We start from the raw sequence: 22218 nt of genomic DNA on the forward strand, positions 1-22218 counted from the left end.
CTGCACTGCCTTCCCCAGCGCTTGGGGGCTCAGACTCTGGTGCAGCGTGGAGACGTTGATGTTCACGCAGCGGATTGAAGCTGCCGCGTGATCCTTCAGCCTCCATCCTGTTGGCTGGAACTTCGTCCCGTGGCCACATCCAGCTGCACGGGAGCCTCGGAAATGTGTCCAACTAAAAATGCCATTGTATGGAAGGAGAGCAGGAACGTTAGGATCCAAAGAGCATTGCCTGTCACAGAACCCTGGGGAAGAAACAGTGAGACCTTTACCACTATTTCTGGAGGGAAAGTTACTTTTCATGTAACATTTGAAGTTATACCTCTCCCTGAAAAGGAAAAAAAAACCCAAACCCCCAAAACCCAGCAGTCCCCTCTGATTTGTGTATAGGAGTACTTGTTTTTCTGGGCACACTCTAGACCAGTTTCTCCAGTGTCGGTATTCCTTGGGTTTCATGTGAGAAAAATCAGCTTTTAAGCCATTCTGACAGCGGGAGTATGTCATGTAAGAAGTGTGTGTGGCAGTAGTAATTTATGCTCTGTGAGTGTGTGGTATGTGCTAGTGTGTTTAGTGGACAACTTGAACTTGTCTCATTAAAAAGGCTTCTGCTATATTACTTTTTTTAAAAATTGCATTTTTAGGCCAGATTTTAAAGAGAGAAGACTTGAACCTTTTGAATATGACGTATTGTCTAGGTATTCCGAGGAGCAGGACGGGGCCTGGGCAGTGAAACGTTGCTACACACGTTAGTATTGTACGAGACCATGACGCTTGCTGGGAAGCTACAGGCTCCTTCACTCGCTGTGACCAGGGAGGCCAGGAGGCTGGCCCTTCAAGGAATGGTTAAAAAGCTTAGACATTTTTCATTAGATTTTTCTGGCAGCGTTGCTAACATTCTTTGTATTTGTCTGAAGACTGCTTTGATACATTTGTTCATATTGAGATCTTAATAAAGCACCATTCCATTCAGTGTGTGTGTGTGAGTGAGTGTGTTTTAGAGACAGGGTTTCTCTCTGTCTCCCAGGCTAGAGTGCAGTGGCGTCATGACAGCTCACTGCACCCTCGAACTCCTGACCTCAAGCAATCCTCCTGCCTTGGCCTCCAAAACTGCTAGGATTCCAGGCATGAGCCACCATGCCTGGCCTGTTCAGTGTGTTTTAAATAAAATATTAATTAAACATTCTGGGACATACAGTTATATAGGATTATTCTTCCTTAGAAACTCTAAAAAATTATGTTTTGTACTTCAGTTTTTATCTTACCAACATTTTTGCAGTCTGTATGCCTTAGTGTTTGTGTTTTTCTGTTTGTTTGAAACTTCTTCCTCCAACTTCATCTGAAGACAGTATATCCAGCCTTCTAGACCCTGCTCAAATGCTGCCTCTTACAGAATGCTTTTCCTAACCTACTCTGCACCAGATGATCTTTCCCTCCTGTGAGCACTCAAAGTGCTCTACCTTGTATCATATGTGATATGTATCTTTGATGGGTGATATATACATGATACTAGAAGCCTATGAAAGTTAGGGAGCCTGTTTCATTTGTCTTTGGATTCCTGAATCTAACTGCCTGGGTTGATAGAAGAAATGAATTTCAGTGGGATTTGGCATTCTTGCTTTTACAGTGTGAATAAGTTCATCTACCAAATTGCTCAAAATGTTATAGATGAGCTTTAAAGAAAATGGCTAGCTCACCTTCACGGAAGTAAGATCTAAACTTACATGGACACAATGAGCACTCAAAGTTGGTTTTCTAAAAATAGTTATGGTATTGCATGAACTTGCACTGTCCACCTGAGATCAGAGAGGAAAATGTCCTTCAACCATGTGAATTTCTGCTTTGGCCTCCCCTTTTTTATGTATAGCATCTGGCAAATTCTGTTGATGCTAGAGACATCTAATCCTAAATTAACTTTTCATGCTGACTTGTCCCTAGAGCTAAAAGATAATGCAAAATGGATTTTGTATTTTGTAGATTTTGAAATCATATTTAATTATTTAGACACATAATAGAGTAGAAAGATGTCAAATCTTTATTGACTGATTGACAGAGTCTCACCCTGTTGCCTGGGCAAGAGTGCCATGGTGTCAGCCTAACTCAGCAACGTCAAACTCCTGGGCTCAAGCAATCCTTCTGCCTCAGCCTCTCGAGTAGCTGGGACTACAGGCATGCACCACCATGCCCGGCTAATTTTTTTCTATATATATTTTTAGTTGTCCAGCTAATTTATTTCTATTTTTTTAGTAGAGATGGGGTCTCGCTCTTGCTCAGGCTGGTCTTGAACTCCTGAGCTCAAACCATCCTCCCGCCTCGGCCTCCCAGTGTGCTAGGATTACAGGCATGAGCCACCACGCCTGGCCCAAATCTTTAAACCACGGAGGAGAAGCCATGAGTTGCAGTAAGGAGAAAGTTGGAACGAGAGTTAGGGGAACATGAGCTTAATTGCTAGCCTGTTCTTTTATAGATTTTTGTAAAGTCATTTAACCACTTGGCTAAAGGAGTTCTTTATAGCAAGCAGAATGTGGCATGATTAAATGTGTAAACATAATAATATATTTTAAAATTCTTTGAATGGCAAATGTAATGCTTTTCTCCTGACAGTGAGAATAGAAAGGAGGGGACAGATTTGAGTGGTGTGAAATCCCTAGAGAGCCCTCGGCATTGGTTGCGTATGGAGTTCAGTGAGACGCAGGAATCAGTGTGTCAATAAGGCTTTCAGCTGGGCAGGTGGGGCGAGCCTTCTCCAAGTTGGGAACCTAGTACAGCAAACCGGTGGGGTGTTGCAAGCAAAACGTTGAACTGCACTTTGGATTCCTTGTGGAGGTGCCTTTGGGCCATCCACGGATGGCTTCTGGTGCAGATGGAAACACGAGTCAGGAGCTCAGCGGAGGAGTCTAGGCCACAGATACACAGGCTTGGGAGATGAATCAGTCAAACCACAGAAACCAACCCTGGCTGATTCAAGCAGAAAAGGAATTTATTGAAAAGAAGTTGGGCAGCTAACAGAATCTCTAGGAAGACTCAACCAGGCTCGGAGAACAAACCAGTAAAAAGAGGGGACCTAGCTAGAACCACAGCCAAAATTATGCCACGGAAATAGACAGTGGAGGACGACACCCCCTGCTGCTTGCCCTCTGCAGTGCTGTTGTGGATGCCCCCAGGACGAATTCTCCACCTTCCCTCCCTCCTTGTGCCATAGGTATCTGAGGCCGTGCCTCAGGCTGGTCAGTCTGGAGATGTCTAGGTCACCTGCCAGCATCCTAGCTGCCAGCAGGGCTAGTGAATCTAGTAACTGGCTCTTTACAAATCCAGAAGGGGGGACAGTGGGAAATCTACAAATGGATAAGGAAGATGCTGAACAGCCACAGAAATGACCTATGTTTGTGTTGGAAGCGTCAATCTATGGGTGATAGGTGAGCCCAGTGGGTGGGTGTGACTGGCCAGAGTGAGAAGAGAAGGGAGGAAGAGTCTCAGAAAGGGCAGCGTGGGAGAGATGGGCAGAGGAAGAGGAGCTTAAGAGGGAAGGGGAGAAAGAGCAGCCAGAGGAGGGAGGAAAAGTGGGGAGGTTTCCTAGAAACCGAGGGATGGTGGTTCAAGAGAGAGTAGCCAGTGGAAAGGCCAAGTAAGCTCAGTACTTGGTTTCACAGCTTGTGATCATCGGTGACCACGATGGGCCATGTGGGGGGAATGAGAGGCCCAGGTGCCAAAGAGCAGTGGGGTGGGAGCAGTGTATGCAAGGGCGCAGAGGGGCTCTGAACGCAAGTTCTCACTCCCGTTCAACCACCCAGAGCTGAGCGGGCTTTGACAAGTTGCTCAAACTCTCAAAGCGTCTCTTTGTTTGTGTGCGATAGTAGTATCCACACCAAGTTCCTAGGATTATATGTGATAATAACGTGCTTGGCATAGCATCTGGTACGCTGTAAGTGCTCAGTAAGTGTACTTGCAGTCATCGTCACTGTCACCAGCAATTTGGCTGCGGAGAGAAGGAGAGGGCTTGACGCAGCTAGGGAGGAGGGTCTTTTCTCAGTTGAGCGGCACATGAATCTCTTCATGTGTGTAAGTGGAGGAGACAGAGTCGGGAGGGAGAGGTGGAAGTCCCAGAGAGGGCTGCAGAGGGCCTGTGAACCCAGGATTCATCCAGAAAATGTAGCAGGGTTAGTCTCTGAGAGAAGCAACATCTCCTCCATGGGAGGTATGGATTCTGAGAAGGTCATCAGCCCCTGGAGGGGCAGATTCGCATGGAGGACTTTTGTGGTTGCCTTAGGAAGGCCTGGCCATCTGCATGCTGCGCTGCCGGGGACCCCTGGCGTTGCTGTGGGTGAGAGTGCCTCCAACAGACCACTGTCAGTATTGCTCCATGGGCTTTCTCTGATTCCTCTTGGTTTGTTTAATTAATTAATGCTTTGACCTCGAAGCCTAAAGCTTTCTACAGTGAAAGAAACTGTAGGAAAATCATATCCAACAAAATGACTTTTTCGTCCCTTCTGTGGGATTTTAGTGGGGAAAAATACTGGTTTCTGCCTCCATTGTTATAAATGGTTCTTTGCAAGTGGTTAATTGACCAGGAAGAATGGCAGTTCTAACTTAAGTAGCAATGCCTGTGTCTGTTGCAGTTTTTCCTATCAGTAAACTTCTGGGAGAGAAGTATTTTTTTAATTAAAAATAAAAACAGAAGAAAACAACTTGCACTAAGATTATGGTGCAGACTTTCATAAGTCATGTAGTTATATAACTTATTTAATAAATCATGTAGTTCAGGCTGTTTGTTTTTCAGTGAAGGCCTGGAAGCTCAGTGCCTTGTCTCAGATCACAGGAGTCTCCAGGCAGCACTGGTGCTGGGAGCTGGCGGGGAGGCCTTGCCCTGGAGTGGCCAGGCTAATTATTGGCATGCATCAGTCTAGACTCCCCCTGGGCTGGGGCTTTTTATATCTGTGCAAGGATTGATCTGAGGTCCAGTTGCCTCATGGAAAAGTACTAAATTCCTCTAAGCTCCCTGCGGTTAGCCGTGGAGTCCTAGAAATACCTGTTCCCTGCTCAGGGGAAGATGGTGAATGCCTAAGTAGTATCCCATCGGACATACGTTTTAGATGAAGGGGACCAAGGAGGTTAACACACGAACCCCTCCTGTCATGGAGTCTACAGGTCTCTCACTGCATTTCCCGCTGTGGGATCTCACATTCCTGTGACTAATGACACATTCCTGTGACAGCCCAGTGTCTCATTAGCATAACATGTTCCTTGAACACTTCAGAGTCTAGACACAATAGCATTATTTTGGTGCAGTCTACTTCTGCCTTTTTTGAGGCAGAAGGGGTTTGTCAAAGGGTAGGAAACTTTTCCTCTTGTCCTGCTACTTTTTTTGCCTGCACCTGGTGGCTAAAGGTGTTGTGTTGTTCATGCCCTTAAAGATTTTTTTTTCTTGCAGCACATACTGTTTTCTTCAGGTGCTGGAAGAGTTTGCATGTGAAAGGCAGCTAACTATAGATGTCGAGGTGTCAAGACATGGATGAAAATTAGTTTATTGAGGAATATGGAAAATCAGACAGTTCTACCCCTGCCAGGCAGTCACCATTGGGTCTCAGATTACTGTTAGGAGGTAGAGGTGTTCTTCACTTACCTGAGAAGGATGGGCCCTTTTCTGAAGCATTGTTGTGTTCTCCAGGAATTGGTCAGGTGCAGATCTGATGAAGCGCCTGCTGGCTTTCCCTCCCTCCCCAGCACCCCTCGGGCCAGCAGTCTTCCCTGTAGCTGCCGTGGTCTCAGGCCGCCCTCTCCCAGGGCTCCCCTCTGCACTCCTGCATGCAGAGCTGGCAGGCCAGCTGGCTTGTGCTTGCTGTCCCTGCTCGAATAGTGTTCTCCAGTGTGGCCCGTCCTCAGCCTTCCCGTCTTTGCTCGTGCCCTTAGCCTTGCTGGACGTGGCCTCTGTTCATTGTCTGTCCCTGGTAGCTGTTCGTAGGCCCACTTAGATAGCCCTGCATTCTGAAGCCTTTGCTGAGTTTTCCCTCTTCTCTCGTTGAACTCCCTTGATCTTTTTTTTTTTTTTTTTTCCTTTTTTGCAATTTTCTAAATGGCCACTTCCCTACAACTAAGCCCAGGCAAGTGGCCCTGCCTGTCTCTAATTCCTTGCACTCTCTTGATCGTTGAGTTTTGCTTGTTGGCCTAGCAGCCTGCATTGCCTTTGAAATGATCAGATAACGTGTGTGAACAGCAGGCACAGTTGATCACAGTTAATTTATTTTCATAATCTAAGTTACTGGACTGATTTTTTTTAAAAGGGTGTGTCTGATATCATTCCGTTAGATTTTATTTTCCTAGGAATAAGGAATCTGGGCATCCACTTGCTTTTCTAAGGATCTTGGAATCATGCAGTGTGACTCGCTCATTTTGCCGAAGAAGAAACTGAAGTCCTGTGTCACATGGGAGCTCACAGCACAGCTGGGACCTGACCCAGGGTCTTCTCATTTCCGGTGAAATTTCTTTTGGAAAGTGCTAGCCACCTTTTCCAGTTGTTTCTTTGTTTTATGAATATAGAAGAAAAATGTGGCCAAAGTTTTAAAAAAAGAGAAAGATAAAAAAGCCAGGTAATCTTAGGCAAAGTTAAATGTTTTTTCAAAATAACATGCAAAAATCTTTGTCCATGTGTCCACCCAGCTCTTTGCAGAAGGTCTTTAAGGAATAAGAGTGGGTGGAGCAGGTCCATATAAACAAGAGCTCACTTACCTCACATTACTCTTGCTCATGTTTCTCGTCCCTAGTTCTGTCTCCCGTTATAGAAACAAATTGCCCCTCTTTTATTTTTCTTTTTTAATTAAGACCTTTTCCTTAGAATTCTCTTGCAGATAGAGAAATGGTAAAATTAAAAAATATGTGGCATAAATTTATAATTGATATTTATAAGATGCATGTGTCTGATGCCAGATGTGGAGACTCCAAAAGGGAATGAGGCCAGGTGGACTTTGACATAAATGAGTCATTTGTATCATTAAGGGTGAAATGTGAAATGCTGACTTTTGAGAGAAAGGGGAAAAGAGAAGAAGTTTTATCTTGTATCACTGTGGTTCTTGAGACTAAGTTATTGTTTTGATGCTGTCAGTTTAGAAATGAAAACTTTGGCATTTCAAATACAATATTATTTCTTAGCTAGCACTGATATTTAGGGATAATTGTTGAGGTCATAGTGGACTAAGTTTTGGTGCTTTGTTGCCACTTCTACCCACCCCGCAGTCTTTTTAACAAATATTTAAGGACACGTATGTGTGTGAGTGTGCTCCAGATCAATACCTATGTCTAAAATAGTTTTACCTATAAGAACTTTTAAATTTATACAGTTATGTTAAATCTCCTTGTAACTTGATATAGTGTTTTCCTAATTGTAAAGTCAAGTTAGCTGAAATCAAGCAATGGGAAAAGAGAATCTATTTTATGACTTTTAGGGAAAAACACTGGCATAGTTTTATTCCTCCATTTGGGATCAAAAATAGAGTTTTCTTTGAAATTAAAGAAATTCTGGCTATTTGTACCATATTACTTTAGGTTGGGCCCTAAATGTCTGATTTTTGTTGGGTGTGTTAAACTTTCTGATTGTGGGATTTAAAAATCTCTTATGAGGATATGAGACAGCCCAGGTTTATATTTCGTTTGTTCTATTCAGAGGTAATTACTGCTATCTCATTTGGGACTTTTAATTCCAGAGGTCAACTTTGACTTTAAGCTCAACTGGCTTCTCCATCTGTTCTCTTTGCTCTTGTTAGATGAATGCCATCCTCTTAGTAATACGATCTAATATTTATTGCACTTAACCATGTGCCAGACATGGAGCACAGGCATCATTATCTCGTTTTATCCTCAGTCATCTCCATTTTACGGATGATAAAGCCGGGACTTTAGAGAAGTTAAGTGGCTGACCCACTCAGGCCTAGAGAGTGATGACCTTGGTCTGGAGTCCCGGTTTGTCTGGCCTCTGCAGCCCAAGCCCTCACCAGCAGGCTAGATCCCATCGGTTCCTTGGGTAGGTCACACAATGACTGAACTTGACACAGGGCTTCTGGTCCTGAACTCAACAGATCGGTACTGGAATTTGGGCTCTGCCTCTTAGTAGCTATGCGACCTTGGGTGAATCACTTAAATCCTCCAAGCCTTGTCTGTTCATTTGGAAGTCGCCTGTAAAATCTGATGGCAAATTCACTTTTCGGTGCACAAGACAGGAAGAAGACTGTCATTAATTATTTTACTCATTACTTATGCAACAGCCTGACTTTTCTAAAGACAATTTTTGGTACGTGAAGGTGCCTATTTCCTTTTTCTGGAGTGCTGAGCCCTGGCCAGTCGGTCTGGAGTGGGTACCCCTGGTGCACCTCTTCACCTCTGTCACCTCCTGTGTCTCTTGAAATCATATCTGGAGGCAACTATGTATGTTAGTGGCCTTCTTTGCAAGCAAGTCATGGAATTAGTGCTGGCCTTTGAGGTTTCAGGGAGCCCAGTAAATAGCTGATCTCTTCTCTGCCCACACTCAAAACAAGTAGAGACTGACAAGGGTTAGGCAGGTGGAGACTAAGGAGTCACCTTTATTATTAATACAGCTGATGTTGGAGACAGAATAAAGGAGATACAGTTAGACAGTAATGGAGGCGGATTTTTAGGAGAGAGGCTTAGAGGAAGGGAAGCTCAGATAAAGGCAGAAAGCATAGGCAGCAAGAAAAGATTGCAGCAAGACTTCTTCCTACAAGATGAAAAAATGGGACCTTGGAGAGGAACTTGCTGAAGGTTGTAAAGCTGCTTATTGGTCAGCAGGTTTAAAAGTCAAGTGTCCATGCCTGGACCAGCCTGGAAACCAGCTTGGTCGAGGGCTGCTGGGTGGGAGGAGAAAATGGGAAGATTCTAATTTTGGAAAGCTTGTTCCAGTCTTTGAAAACAGTTATGTATGTTACCTTTGGGAGCTTCTCTAGTTATACATTTTTGGATTATGTGGCTTTTGAAATGTCACATGGAAGTTGATAGTTTTTTGATATTCATGTATATGTGTATATATGTAGTAGTTTATGTTTTTAAATGAGTAACATTTATAGTTTTTGTTATATCTTTATTATGTTTTTACTTTTACATGTTTTCTTTATATGTTTTTCTGCTGTATTGATTTGTGACTTTTGATTCTGAAGGCAGATGAAATCATAATAATGATTAACAACTGTTGAAAATGTGACCCGACCTGCCATGTGACATATTATGTGATTGTTATTCTTAAAAATACAGACGATGGTGGCTTCTATGCTACACTGCCCTTTCCCTGTTACAAGTGATCTAACAAATTTAGAGGCCAAAAGTCTCCTCCCTTCCAACCAACTTTACTTGTAATGTCTTTTCTTGATTTAGGGTTTATGAAAATAGCCATGTTATCTTAATTCATCCAGAAATGAAGCCTATTAAAAATTAAATCTATCCCCATTTTTGTCTGAATGCTTGTAAGATCTGTACATTTGATATGACATTATAGTAACCATAATCTAAGGGTTTCTTAAATTTTGCAAGTCTAGAATAATACTAGACTTCTAATAATTCAATTTTATCATTTAAAATCTAGTACAGATTCATCTGTAAGGGAGTAAAATTATATCTCATGCATTGAGTGTCATTGGTCTAAGTATAATACATTGTCTTAACTCAGTATCCAAATTTTAACACTACAACAATTAATCTCTCTTTTCTCTTCCTTTTTTAGCTTCTCAGACAAACTATTTAGTGGAAAAGGCTTACATTTTCAGCCATCAGTTCTAGATTTTGGAATACAGTAAGTGTCTTTCCTTCATAATTAAAAACTATAACTCATTATTTACTTTCAGGATATCTTATATATATATGTATGAATAATGTTACATTTTAAATATATTAATAATGGGAAGGGACATTGATCCTGGGACTTGTTAAAAGGAATATTTTTGTGAGTAGGAGTATGTAAGAGTTGTTTTACCCCTTTCTTTAGGTTTTTTTTTGTTTGTTTGTTTGTTTTAGAGATGGGATCTTGTTGTGTTGCCCAGGCTGGAGTATAGTGGCAGGATCATAGCTCACTGCAACCTTGAACTCCTGGGCTCGTGCAATCCTCCCACCTCAGCATTCTAAATAGCTGGGACTAGGCCGGGCGTGGTGGCTCACGCCTGTAATCCTAGCACTCTGGGAGGCCGAGGTGGGCGGATCGTTTGAGCTCAGGAGTTCGAGACCAGCCTGAGCAAGAGCGAGACCCCATCTCTACTAAAAATAGAAAGAAATTATATGGACAGCTAAAAATATATATAGAAAAAATTAGCCGGGCATGGTGGTGCATGCCTGTAGTCCCAACTACTCGGGAGGCTGAGACAGGAGGATCCCTTGAGCTCAGGAGTTTGAGGTTGCTGTGAGCTAGGCTGACGCCATGGCACTCACTCTAGCCTGGGCAACAAAGTGAGACTCTGTCTCAAAAAAAAAAAAATAAAATAAATAGCTGGGACTAAAGGTGTGCACAACCACACCTGGCTAGTTTTTTAAAAATAATTTTTTGTAAAGACGGGGGTCTTGCTATGTTATCCAGGCTGATCTCGAGCTCCCGGCCTCATGTGATCCTCTCCCTTGCAAAGTGCTGGGATTACTGGCATGAGCCACTGTGCCCAGACCCTTTCCTTAGGTTTTTTTTGTCTTCCCCCCATATCACTAGATATCAAGTAACCTTTCTTTAGTTTTTAATAAATATATCTTTTAATATTTTTTAGTGACTGGAATTTAATGAGTCAATGTTAAGTCTTTGTTTTTCTGAAGCTAGATTATTTTATAATGAAAATCTCTAAATATTGATGGTTTCTGAATTCTTTTAAGCTAGACTCATTTACTCATTTTACTTCTTGCTGTACCTTCTGTATTCAAAACTGCACTGTGGTTATGATTGTTATGATAGAGACTTTGGAACTTCAAGTTAAGCGGGGAAGATCATCATATAAGCGGTAATGATTTATAGTACGTAACATTAAGCATTGTGAAATGAAGGGATTGTGATCTGAGTGTTGCTTGCGGGCCTAATCCGGGAACCTGGAGAAGTTAAGGGGAAGGATCAAGCTGTGGAGAGGAGGCAACGGAAGGACTCTTGTCATCTGTGATAAAGTTTGAAACTTAAAGTGTTAAGCTCCCTGGTTGCAGAGTATAGCAGCATTGGAAAGATTTAACTTCAAATTAGTAATTTCAACGGTGAGTATAACCGAGTGTTTGAAGTGTAAAAGCTCTGCTAGTTTCAATGGCCTGAGTACATCACTTCAGTTTTGTGAAGAGCTTTTTGAGTTAGCAGCAAAGTTTTGAGAATGAAATAACCTTGGTCATTGGAGAGCGTCTGGGGTGAGTTTGTGGTGGCCTCTCGGGGTGCCCTCCCTGATTCATCTGGGTCACTTTCCACGTCCTTCCTATCATTAGAAGGTTAGCGCTGCAGTGAAGGAGAATGAACCTGGAGTTTAAATGGAGCTTAGTGAGCCTTTTTAAGGGGATTCTATACAAGGAAGAAGAGAAAAAACTGTGAAAGGAGTTCACTGACTTAACAAGATTCTAGGTATCTGCTGCTTTCAAATTTTTATATTTTTACTCTTAGATAAAGAAACTACTAGAAGCTGAATTTATGATAATTTAGCTGATAACATAAATAAGCTGAATTTGTCATAATCTCACTGATTTCAAATTCTGAGAGAGTAGCTTGCTTTTGTGAGAAATCTTTATTGTAAGAAGAAATTTTAATGCAGGACCTAGTTTAAAGAGTATGTATGATACGTTGGTAGATATAAGATGGATAGTAGTAAGTAAAACTAGATTAGGACAATAATTCCAGTTCATAGGATCCTGGCTGTCTAATATATGTATTTTACTCTTAAGTAACATAAAAAATCCTGTAACCAATGCACATGGGTGTGCATATACAGTCATCCCTCAGTATCCATAGGGGATTGGTTCTAGGACCCCTGCAGATACCAAAATCTGGGGATGCTCAAGTCCCTAGTTGTAGTATTTACGTATGACCTATACATATCTTCCTCCTTTATCCTTTAGATCATCTCTAGATTACTTATACTACCCAGTGCAATGCAAATACTACGTAGTTGTTATACTGTATTATTTATATTTTTGTTGTATTGTTATTTTTTATTTTTCTTAATATTTCCGATCGAGATTACTTAAATCTGCTGATGTAGAACCTGTGGAGATGGAGCACCAACTGTAAATTAGCTACATATGTTAATTAGCAATTTACATTAATTGCTGGTCCTCATCGCTAGACATGTTGAAAGAATGTTTAAAGTCTGATTTGAAAGGATTACTAGTTTTTCGATTTGTGTCACTTTTGGATGATTCAGTTATGCTTATATAGTACTTTATAGTTTGCAAAGCATAATGGTGGCTCTTGTCATTTGAGTTTTATATCAGTCCTGTAAGGATCTTGCAGGCAGACATTATCTGAGTGTGTGTGTATCATTTCCAGATATCTCCGGATTTGAGCATGTGCTACCTACAAATGTGTTCGTGCATTTGTTTCTGAGAAGTAAAGTCCTTTGCCCAAGGTCATTTCACGAGGAATGGTAGAGTAAATCTCATTCTTAAGCCAGCATTCACTCTGCTGTTTTTCTTATTAGTGAGAGCCAGGGTATGATAATGGGAATAAGTTATTTTGCTGAAGTTAAAAAAAAAATCTCAATAAGAACAAACTTTAGTCTAAATTAGAACACATCTAAAATTAGTCAAGTTTTACCTTCTAACAAATGGCATAAATTATAGGCATTAGAGTAAGACTTCAGCCAGAGAGTTCTTCTGATTTCCTCACTGCCCTAGTTCAGCTTTTGCTATTGTTTGTTTTGATGTTGACCTTGAGCGAATTCCATCCCTTTCCATAGCTTTGATTTCCTTCTAGGATGCAAAATCAGGATCAAGTTACTCCATTGCTTTCTGCTTTATTTCCCAGGGATTATTTTAAGGGTTAACATTCTGTTGGTCCTGAGATTAAAAGTGCCACTCATTCGTCAGAGATTTTAATCATTCTTTTGTGGTATTAAATTAAAAGAGTATCTTCCAGTTGTCACTAGTGAAGGAAATTCATATCCTCATAACACTTTTAAAAATAGAATTAAAAAAAAAATAGAACAAAAATAGCACAGCGGTAGCTAGGTTTCAGCTAGCGTTCTCTGTGGGGTCTGGTCAGGTTTCCGGTGACTGCAGTCGCCGACTCTGCCGCATGGCAGTTTTACAGTCTTGTTTTCTAATGCATTTTTCTGGTAGATATTTGTATCCTTTGGAACCAGAAATCTTGTATTTCAGTTATGGGAATGGGATATCAGGCCTGAAGGATAGGTATTAATAAATTTGATTGATTGATTCATTCATATTATTTACGTAAAACCTTAAAACCACAGAAGTCTTTATTTAATTTAATTGTGGGAAGAAAGGCAAATATGACCTCAATACTCTGAGCTAGGGCGTTTTGAGGTGACCCTTTATGTGTCTGGTAGTATTAGAAATGTTTTTTTAAAAATTGTATTATTTAAGAACATTAAAAAAATCAAGATTTTAATCACATTGATGTGTATTTCATTTGTAGCTGTATGTAAAGAACTTACACTTTGAAAGGTACATTGGATGTTTTAAACTTTTTTGTTAAGACTGGTGATTAAAAGTAGGAGTGAGAGTGAAAAGAAAAATTCCAAGGATTTGGTGGTAGTAATCCAGTATTTTGGAAATCCCATTGTATATAAGAGAAACAACCTGCATTTCAATTCTCCTAAATTTTAGCACACATTTTTAGTACCCAAGAAATTGGAATAAAGTCAGAGAAATAGAAGCATAATGAATGAGTTTTATTGTTTGTTTGTTTAAATTAGAATATAGTTTTGTTTCTAGGCCATCCTAATGACAACTAGGTATTTGGGTCTTTGCCACTGAGGGTATCAAAACTGGAGAAATGACTTTAGTGAAATTTTTGCTGCTTCCCTGTTCATTACAGTATAATGGAGCTAGCCTGGATTTGGTGTTGGGCATAGGAGCCAGAGTTAAGTGATTAGAGGGAACTTTGTAGGTGGGCCAGAGACCCCCTTCTCCTTTCCTGTGGCAATTCCTTTGTCAGAGCTGTCCTTGCAGGTGGAGAGTGCTGCGGAGAATTGGCATTAAGTCCTTCATGAGTTAGTGTGTTTGCCATAGAGCAGGGAGTCTCACTGTGAGGTTTGTGGAAGGTTTTAAAATTATGTGTAAAACTTCCTGTAAGTGTATGTGTGTGGAGGGAGGAGCCAGAGCTTGCATCGGAGTTTTCTGAAAGGCTCATAATTTAAATGGATGAGAACCACGGCCACAGAGTGCTGCAGGGTTTTCATTTCTCTCAGGAGAACAGCCTTTAGCAACAATTAAGTTTTCCTTTTATAAGACCTCATAAAATAAAGTCTTGTTGTGAGTTGGAAATACAATCCTCTCAAAAAAAATTTACTCAGAAAACAAACCTTAAGAAAATTTGGGTTTTTCTGTGAGTACTGTTTCTTATCTAAACATATTTTCATTTGAATTAGAGCCCTAAGTCAGAGAAGTGCCAGTTAAGTGCCAAGATGTATTTTTTTTTTTTTTTGTAAGCTTTTAATGGTCTAGATGTGTTGAATTCTCCTAACACAGAAACCAATGGGGTGCTCCTATGAGTTGGCATATGTCTTATGAAAGAAAGTTTTTGGTTTTATGATTTTTGACTGTTGTAGATTAAATGTTTTATTACCAGCAGGATTTAATAATTGTTGTTTTTAACTTTTTTTTTTTTTTTTTTTTTTTTTTTTTTTTTTTTTTTTTTTTTTTTGAGACAGAGTCTCACTCTGTTGCCCAGGCTAGAGTGAGTGCCGTGGCGTCAGCCTAGCTCACAGCAACCTCAAACTCCTGAGCTCAAGGGATCCTCCTGTCTCAGCCTCCCGAGTAGCTGGGACTACAGGCATGCGCCACCATGCCCGGCTAATTTTTTCTATATATATTTTTAGCTGTCCATATAATTTCTTTCTATTTTTAGTAGAGATGGGGTCTCGCTCTTGCTCAGGCTGGTCTCGAACTCCTGAGCTCAAACGATCCGCCCACCTCGGCCTCCCAGAGTGCTAGGATTACAGGCGTGAGCCACCGCGCCCGGCCTGTTGTTTTTAACTTTGTGATGAACATCAGCAGCCTTCTGGGTTTAAAAATATGTGTGTGTGTTTATATATGTATTAGTAATATTTATAATCTTGATTTTTTCTGTTTCCCCTCCTAGGTTCTTGGGACATCCTGCAGCAAAGATCCTCCATGCTTACAACCCTAGCAGGGACAGCGAGGTCGTGGTGAATTCGGTGTTTACAGCTGCTGGACACTTCCATGTGCCTCCCGTTCCTTGCAGGGTGAGTGTTGATGTACTCCTGGAAACTATGCTAGGGCAGCCTGCCAGGTTGTCTTGCTTTCTTTGGCCGGGAGTTTTTACTTGCTGCTCCCTGTCTCCCCTTTCTCTGCTACCCAGACCTTTTCCTTCTGTGTGTTTGCTTTAGCATTTACTTGCTCAGTTGTTCATTTTTATAATTTTAGTAGCTCTTGATATCTACCTGGGGAAAAAAGTTTGAAGAGTCTAAACTAGGTAGTCATGCATATATATTTAACATGGCTTTAGCAGAGCTAAAGAAAGTTTATATTATTTGTCTTGAATTGACTACAAATGTTGAGACATTTAGTTACTAATACAAGTTTATAGTTGTGAGCTCTTCCACCTCTCAAACTTACTAAGAAAGTTAGAGCTCCTTTCTAAATGTAGGCCTACAAGGTAGTGAATGGCTCTTTATAAAGCTAATTTGCACCATAACACAGAGCTCAAAACCCTAGTCGTCCAATAGTTTTAATTTCAGTGGTCTTTAACTTTTAATGAAGATCCTAATTGCTAGTAGGTTTTTATTTATTTTACTCACTATGGCTGCCTCCTATTATGCACTTTTTAAAAATACTGGGACTAAGGATGTGTGAGGGGAAGCCCAATATTTGGTCTCTGACATTCCAGGTAGATGTTGATTTTTATTACATGTCAACATGTTTGCACGTTGGTTGTTCTCTGTATTTGAGAGAGAGAACTATGTTAGAGAAAGACACTTGGATGTGTGGGTGTGGAAGAGGATGAAAAGGAAAGATGTGAGACTCCCAATTCTATTCTGAGGCCAAGGGCTTAGCAACTACCTTGCCCTTAAGTCTGTGGCATGTTCTTTGATATATCCTCTTAGACTGTTAGATGCTGATCAGTTTGGGTATTCTCATGGATTTATGATACTGATAAATCAAGGGTGCGGAATATGCCATTATCTGTTAATAGAAATTGTCAAAAAGAAAGTCTGTGAAAAACAATTTATCAAAGGTGCCATTTCACATGGCTAATTGGGTCCCTGTCTTTCAGGTAATTCCAGCAATGGGGAAAACTTCCTTCAGAATTATTTTCTTGCCTACTGAAGAAGGAAGCATTGAAAGCTCTTTATTTATTAATACCTCTTCATATGGAGTCCTTTCCTATCATGTGAGTAACTTCTTCCTTTTGTCACATAATGTGGTGGTGGTTTTAACAAGAGGGATTTGGGTATTTTAAAAAAGACTTTTGGAAATGTTGCCACCTGGTTTGTGTCATTAAAATAGAAGATGGTTAGTGATGTTAAATTCATCCGCTTTTACCTTTTGTGCCTGACCTGGCACTGTTGGCTGTTCTCAGTACGGACTGCAGGGCTCTTCCCTACCATGGAGCTTCGAAGGGTACTGGAACAAAACAAAGAAATCTATTCTGCTCGGTTTCCTAGTATAAGATACAGCAGGCTTCTAAAACTCACGGCTCTCACCTCACAGACAGTTCAGAGGGAGGGAGCTGTCAGGAGAACCTGTAGCGATTTGCCTATCTGCCCTCCTTGGCTCGGGAGTATTTCTCATGAGGAGGCATTGATCCTGTGCTTGGGGGTCAGTTCCCAGGGAGCTCACTGTTCATGTCAAGGTACTAGGAGGGAGCGTGAAGAGTCTTGTTGGCATTCACAAAAACAGTTAGGAAGCTTCACCTTAAGTGATACTTGTGACATCTTTAACTGGGTGTGACATCAAGTAATTTAAGTGCTAAGATCAGTCATTTTTGTAGTTAATTCTTATTGGATTCCATTAAACAGGTGGTCCCCCATCAGAAGAGTTGTCTACTTGTGAAAACTTTTTCTACAATGAGAAACATTCAACTTAAATGCAGCAACATTCATGGAGTTTTTTGTAGATATAGATAAATATGACAATTGGATTAGTGGAGTCTTTTTCTTTTTTTTTTAATTTGAGATACAGTCTCACTCTGTCACCTGGGCTAGAGTGCTGTGGCGTCAGCCTAGCTCACAGCAACTTCAAACTCCTGGGTTCAGGCTATCCTCCTGCCTCAGCCTCCCGAGTAGCTGGGACTGCAGGCATGCGCCACCATGCCTGGCTAATTTTTTCTATTTTTAGTAGAGACAGGGTCTCGCTCTTGCTCAGTCTGGTTGTGAACTCCTGAGCTCAAGTGATCCTCCCACCTCAGCATCCCAGAGTGCTAGGATTATAGGCGTGAGCCCTGCCGGATCAGTAGAGTCTTGAAGGCCATGGTGATGGGTATGGATTTCCTTTGGAGAGGTGTTTTAGGATTCTGGCAAATGTGTTTTAAAACTCAGAGGAACAAGTCTTTTTTTTTTTTTCTGCAGGTATCTGGAATTGGCACTCGCAGAATCTCTGCAGAAGGGTCTGCAAAGCAGCTACCAAATGCTTATTTTCTGCTTCCACAGGTCCAGAGCATTCAGCGGTCACAAATGCAGGTCATTTTAATAGATTTACTTTGAATGCCAGTAAACACCATATTTTGTAAGCCTCTCCGTTTGTATATCTTTTGCAGAGTATGTACAGCCCTTTTTACATAGTCAGAATTGGGATTTACTATTTTCTGCTTTCTGAAAAAATCCTGATATATTTATAGAAATAACATACATATGTAAAGTGTCAGTAGAATCCACATAACGTCTTTCTAATAGCTATAGAGTCCACGGTGTGGACATTCCATAGGGTATTTAATCCTATTGTTGGCCATTTGAAATGTTTCCGGTTTTTCATTATTATTGTTATTACCATTAGGCTATGTACCTACTTTATAAGTTCCTTTTTTCCCCTTTTGAATCATCTGTTTCTTTGAGGTGTATTTCATAAAGAGGAGTGATCCTGTAGTTGAAGACTATGAAATATTTATAGAGCTTGTTAAATCTTGCCGGGTTACTTTTCAGGAAGACAGAGCCACTGTGGGCCACAGTAAGGGCATGCCTCCAAGGGTGTCTTGCTGTCTTTGCCCTCCCCCTGCTTCTAGTCCTGCCTGGATGAGGCTTCATGGGAAGAAACGTTTTTGATATTGTAGTGGAGGTGTAATGATAACTTAAAATTCTATTAATACACATGTCATTAAAAGTTCATGGAGTTGGCCACTTTTTCCCTTTGATTATCCGTATTTCCTTGTAACTCTGGATAACTTTTGTAATTGAAAAAAGCTCTTGAACCAATATATTATGAACCATACATACTCGTTTTTTCTGATTGATGCAGAAAGAACATTGCTTAAAATTTGTCATCAGTCCTCTTGAGACCCGGTGCTTTCATTCATTCAGCACTTTTATGGAGCCTCTGCTGTGTGGCAGGCCCTGGTCTGGAGTTTCTGTCTGCATGGAGCTGGCCTTCCAGTGGGGGAGACAAACAGAATTAACCTACCTTTAGTGTAGTGTCTGAGGTCCTTGTCACCAAGTAGATAATTCGTAGGGATTTTTAATATTTCATTTTTATGAAATTGAATAACCCTGCTCCCAGCATTTTAAGGAAGATTTAACTTACAAATTTGGATTTGGTTTAAATCCTAACACCGGGGGGATATATGGAAAGGTTTTAAGCAGGGGACTGATGGGATCTAACTTGCATTTTTGGAGAAGGGATTGGGAGGGCTAGAGTAAGTTTAATTTGCACATGCTGGCAGGTGGGTTTCAGCAAGTGGACATGTTCCGGCTTATCCCAGGGCTGTCCTTCAGCAGAGCGGGACAGCTGAGAATAGCCAGGTTCCTCTGGTGACTGAGGTTGGGAGCTCAGAGTGCCAGATGCCGTATCAGTAGTGATCTAAGTATTGGAACAGAGACGAGTGTTCAGATTACCTTAGTTATTGGGGGTTAATCAGGGTATGGGAAATGAAGAGAGAGGGGACAGTGACCCTGTAGGCCTCACGGAGGCCAGATCAGCCTGCCCATTAACCACTTCCCGTGACAGCTGTTGCCCTTTCCTGAGTCTAGGCCATCCTCCTCTTTCCCCTGGCCTGCTGTGGGAGCCCGTTAACATGTCAGTGAGCATCTCCTTTGACCCTTTCCTATCCTTTTCCCAAAAATGCAAGTTGGTCCACATCAGTCGCCTACTTAGAACCTTTCAGTGCGTTTCCCTGGGTCTGAGCATTTAAACTCAATCCCGAGTGTGGCTGTGAGGCCTGTGTGGTCCAGCTCCTGTCTCCCAGGCCCCTTCACACCTCCGCTCTTGTTCTCCACCTCACAACCGCCCCCGCTTCCCCCCACATACGTCTTTTTTTTCCAAATGAACCCTTATTTCATCCTTCCTTTTTCAACTCAAGTTTGGGTTCTTCAGGCAGTCTTGCCCTCTGTCTGCATTCTAGTTTAGGGACTTTGTTAGACTGTAGCAGGACTCCGCTCCTTCCCCAGAGGGCCGTCCTCTCTGTTAAGTAATCCCACTAAGTAATCCCACGCCCACGCCATGTGATGACTCCACCACTCTTTCCCTCACTCTGTTCAATGAGAGCTCCTAGAAAGCAGGGACGTCTGCTTGGGCTGCCCGCCCCGCTCCCTGAGCCTCGCCCAGGAAGCGATGGCTGAGTGAAGCTGTGGCCTGGGGCGGCTCTGGGACTGTCCTCCGGAGTCGGTTTCTGTGGCTCCCTGCCCTGTGGCCTCCCTTGGTGGTGACTTGGCTTTTCATAATCATTGTTTCTTCCTAAGCAGATACCAAACTTTCAATTTCTTTTTTTCTTGTTTACATTTTTATTCAATCTTTTAATAAATAGCTTTATTGAGATATAATTTGCATACCATAAAATCCACCCACTCAAAGTGTATCATTTAGTGGTTTTTAGTATATCCACAGAGTTGTACAGCCACCACTGTCCAATTTTAGAACATTTTCATTGCTTCATTCCCCTGTTTTCTGTCTCAGTAGATTTGTCTATTCCGGACATTGCAGATAAATGAAATTAGTAGTCTTTAGTGGTTGGCTTCGTTCCCTTAGCATGTTTTAAAGTTTCATCCATGTCTTTCATTCCTTTCTATTGCCAATGAATACGCCATTATATGGACATACCATGTTTTGTTTAATCATTCATTAATTGGATGGTTGGACATTTGGGATGTTTTTACTTTTTGGCTATTATGAATAAAGTTGTTGTGAATATTCATGTGTAAGTTTGTGTGGGCATATGTTTTCTCTTCTCTTTAATGTATACCTACGAATGGTCATATGGTAATTCTGTGTTTAACATTTTGAGGAACTGTCAAACTTTTTCTAAAGTGGTTGCATCATTTTGCAATCCCACCAGCAGTGTTCATGTATTCCCACAACATTGTCAACATTTGGTCTCTTCTGTTTTTTTTTTTTTTTTAATAGTTATCCTTGTGGACATGAAGTGGTATCTCATGTGGTTTTGATTTGCATTTTCAGAATGACTAATGACATTGAGTGTCTTTTCATGTGCTCATTGGCCATTTGTATATCTTCTTTGAGGAAGTGACTGTTCATATCCCTTGCCTATTTTTAAATTGTGTTATTTGTCTTTTTATTGTTGAGAAGTAAGAGATTTTTATTCTGGATATTGAACCTTTATCAGGTACATGATTTGCAAATATTTTCTCCCATTCTGTAGGTTGTCTTTTCAGTTTTTTGATGGTGTCCTTAGAAGTACAGAAGATTTACATTTTGATGAAGTCCTGTTTCCCTGTTTTTTCTTTTGTCACTTCTGTTTTTAGTATCGTATCTAAAAAGTCCCAAGGTTATGGAGATTTACCTCTGTGCTTTCTTCTAAGAGTTTTTTAGTTTATTTAATTTCATAGTTTTTATTTAGGCTTATGACCCATCTTGACTTCCAATTTTAGCATATGGTGTGAGGAAGGAGTTCGTATTTATTCTTTTGTATGTAGATATCTGATGGTCTCAGTACTGTTTGTTGAAAAGACAGTTCTTTCCCCACTGAATTGTCTTGGTATCCTTGTTGACTGTCATCTTTGGCTCCATTCCCAGCTATAGATTCCCTCCTTCATTTTCATTTATACTGAGGTCTGTGGGTTTAGTTAGGTCACTTTCTAAGGCTGCCCCTTTTGGCCATAACTCTTCCCTATCAGTCAGTCAACAAATAATTATTGAACACTATTTCATGAGTGTTCCAATAAATGATACAGTCATGAACACAACACAATGTGCCTACCCTTTTGATGTTACACTATAGAATACATTTCAGAGTTTGTAGATAAAAATCCAATTTTTTGGCTGACCTTTTGTTAGAAACCAGTATTTAAAAATCTAAATATAAAAAAAAAAATCTCTTAAAAGGCAATTATTTCAATTGCTTCCATGTTTTACTGTGACTCAGAAAAAGAAATTTTAAAGTATTTTCATGGCTTACTGTACCTAAAAACAAAACTTAATGAAATTTAAACCTAAGACAGAATTATGACATTCCTCAAGGAAAAAAAAATCCTGACTGTAATATTCTGCATTTAAACTGCATACATATATGAATTTTTTACCAACTGTCTTTTCCCTCAGAAAGGAATGTCTTTTTTTTTAGATAGGGTCTTGCTCTGTTGCCTGGGCTGAAGTGCAGTGGTATCATCACAGCTCATTGACTCAAGCGATCCTCCTGCCTCAGCCTGCCGAGTAGCTGGGACTACAAGCATGCTACCACCATGCCCAGCTAATTAAAAAAAAAAATTCTTTGTAGAAACAGGATCTCACTGTATTGCTCAGGCTAGTCTCAAATCTCTGGCCTCAAATGATTCTCCTGCCCCAGCCTCCCAAAGTCCTAGAATTACAGGCATGAGCCACCATACCCGGACGAGAAAGGAATGTCTTTATATTGATATTCTATCTGTTTCACATTTTTGTTCTCTCTCTGCCTTTGGTCAAGAACCCATCGTCTGGGATTCG

The 22218-nt window shown here is 41.0% G+C and overlaps 1 protein-coding gene across 2 annotated transcripts in view; it reads left to right on the forward strand.

Moving 5' to 3' along the window:
* The window catches only part of TMEM131L (transmembrane 131 like), a 156006-nt gene that overhangs the window by 61149 nt on the left and 72639 nt on the right, over positions 1-22218 (forward strand). For both annotated transcript variants that reach the window (XM_069493662.1, XM_069493663.1), the window contains exons 4-7: positions 9713-9781; positions 15254-15377; positions 16409-16525; positions 17703-17813. In XM_069493662.1, the coding sequence (XP_069349763.1) occupies positions 9713-9781; positions 15254-15377; positions 16409-16525; positions 17703-17813 (421 nt within the window). The remainder of the gene's footprint in view (positions 1-9712; positions 9782-15253; positions 15378-16408; positions 16526-17702; positions 17814-22218) is intronic.

This window comes from Eulemur rufifrons, chromosome 18 (genome assembly GCF_041146395.1).
Source record: "Eulemur rufifrons isolate Redbay chromosome 18, OSU_ERuf_1, whole genome shotgun sequence".
NCBI lineage: Eukaryota > Metazoa > Chordata > Mammalia > Primates > Lemuridae > Eulemur > Eulemur rufifrons.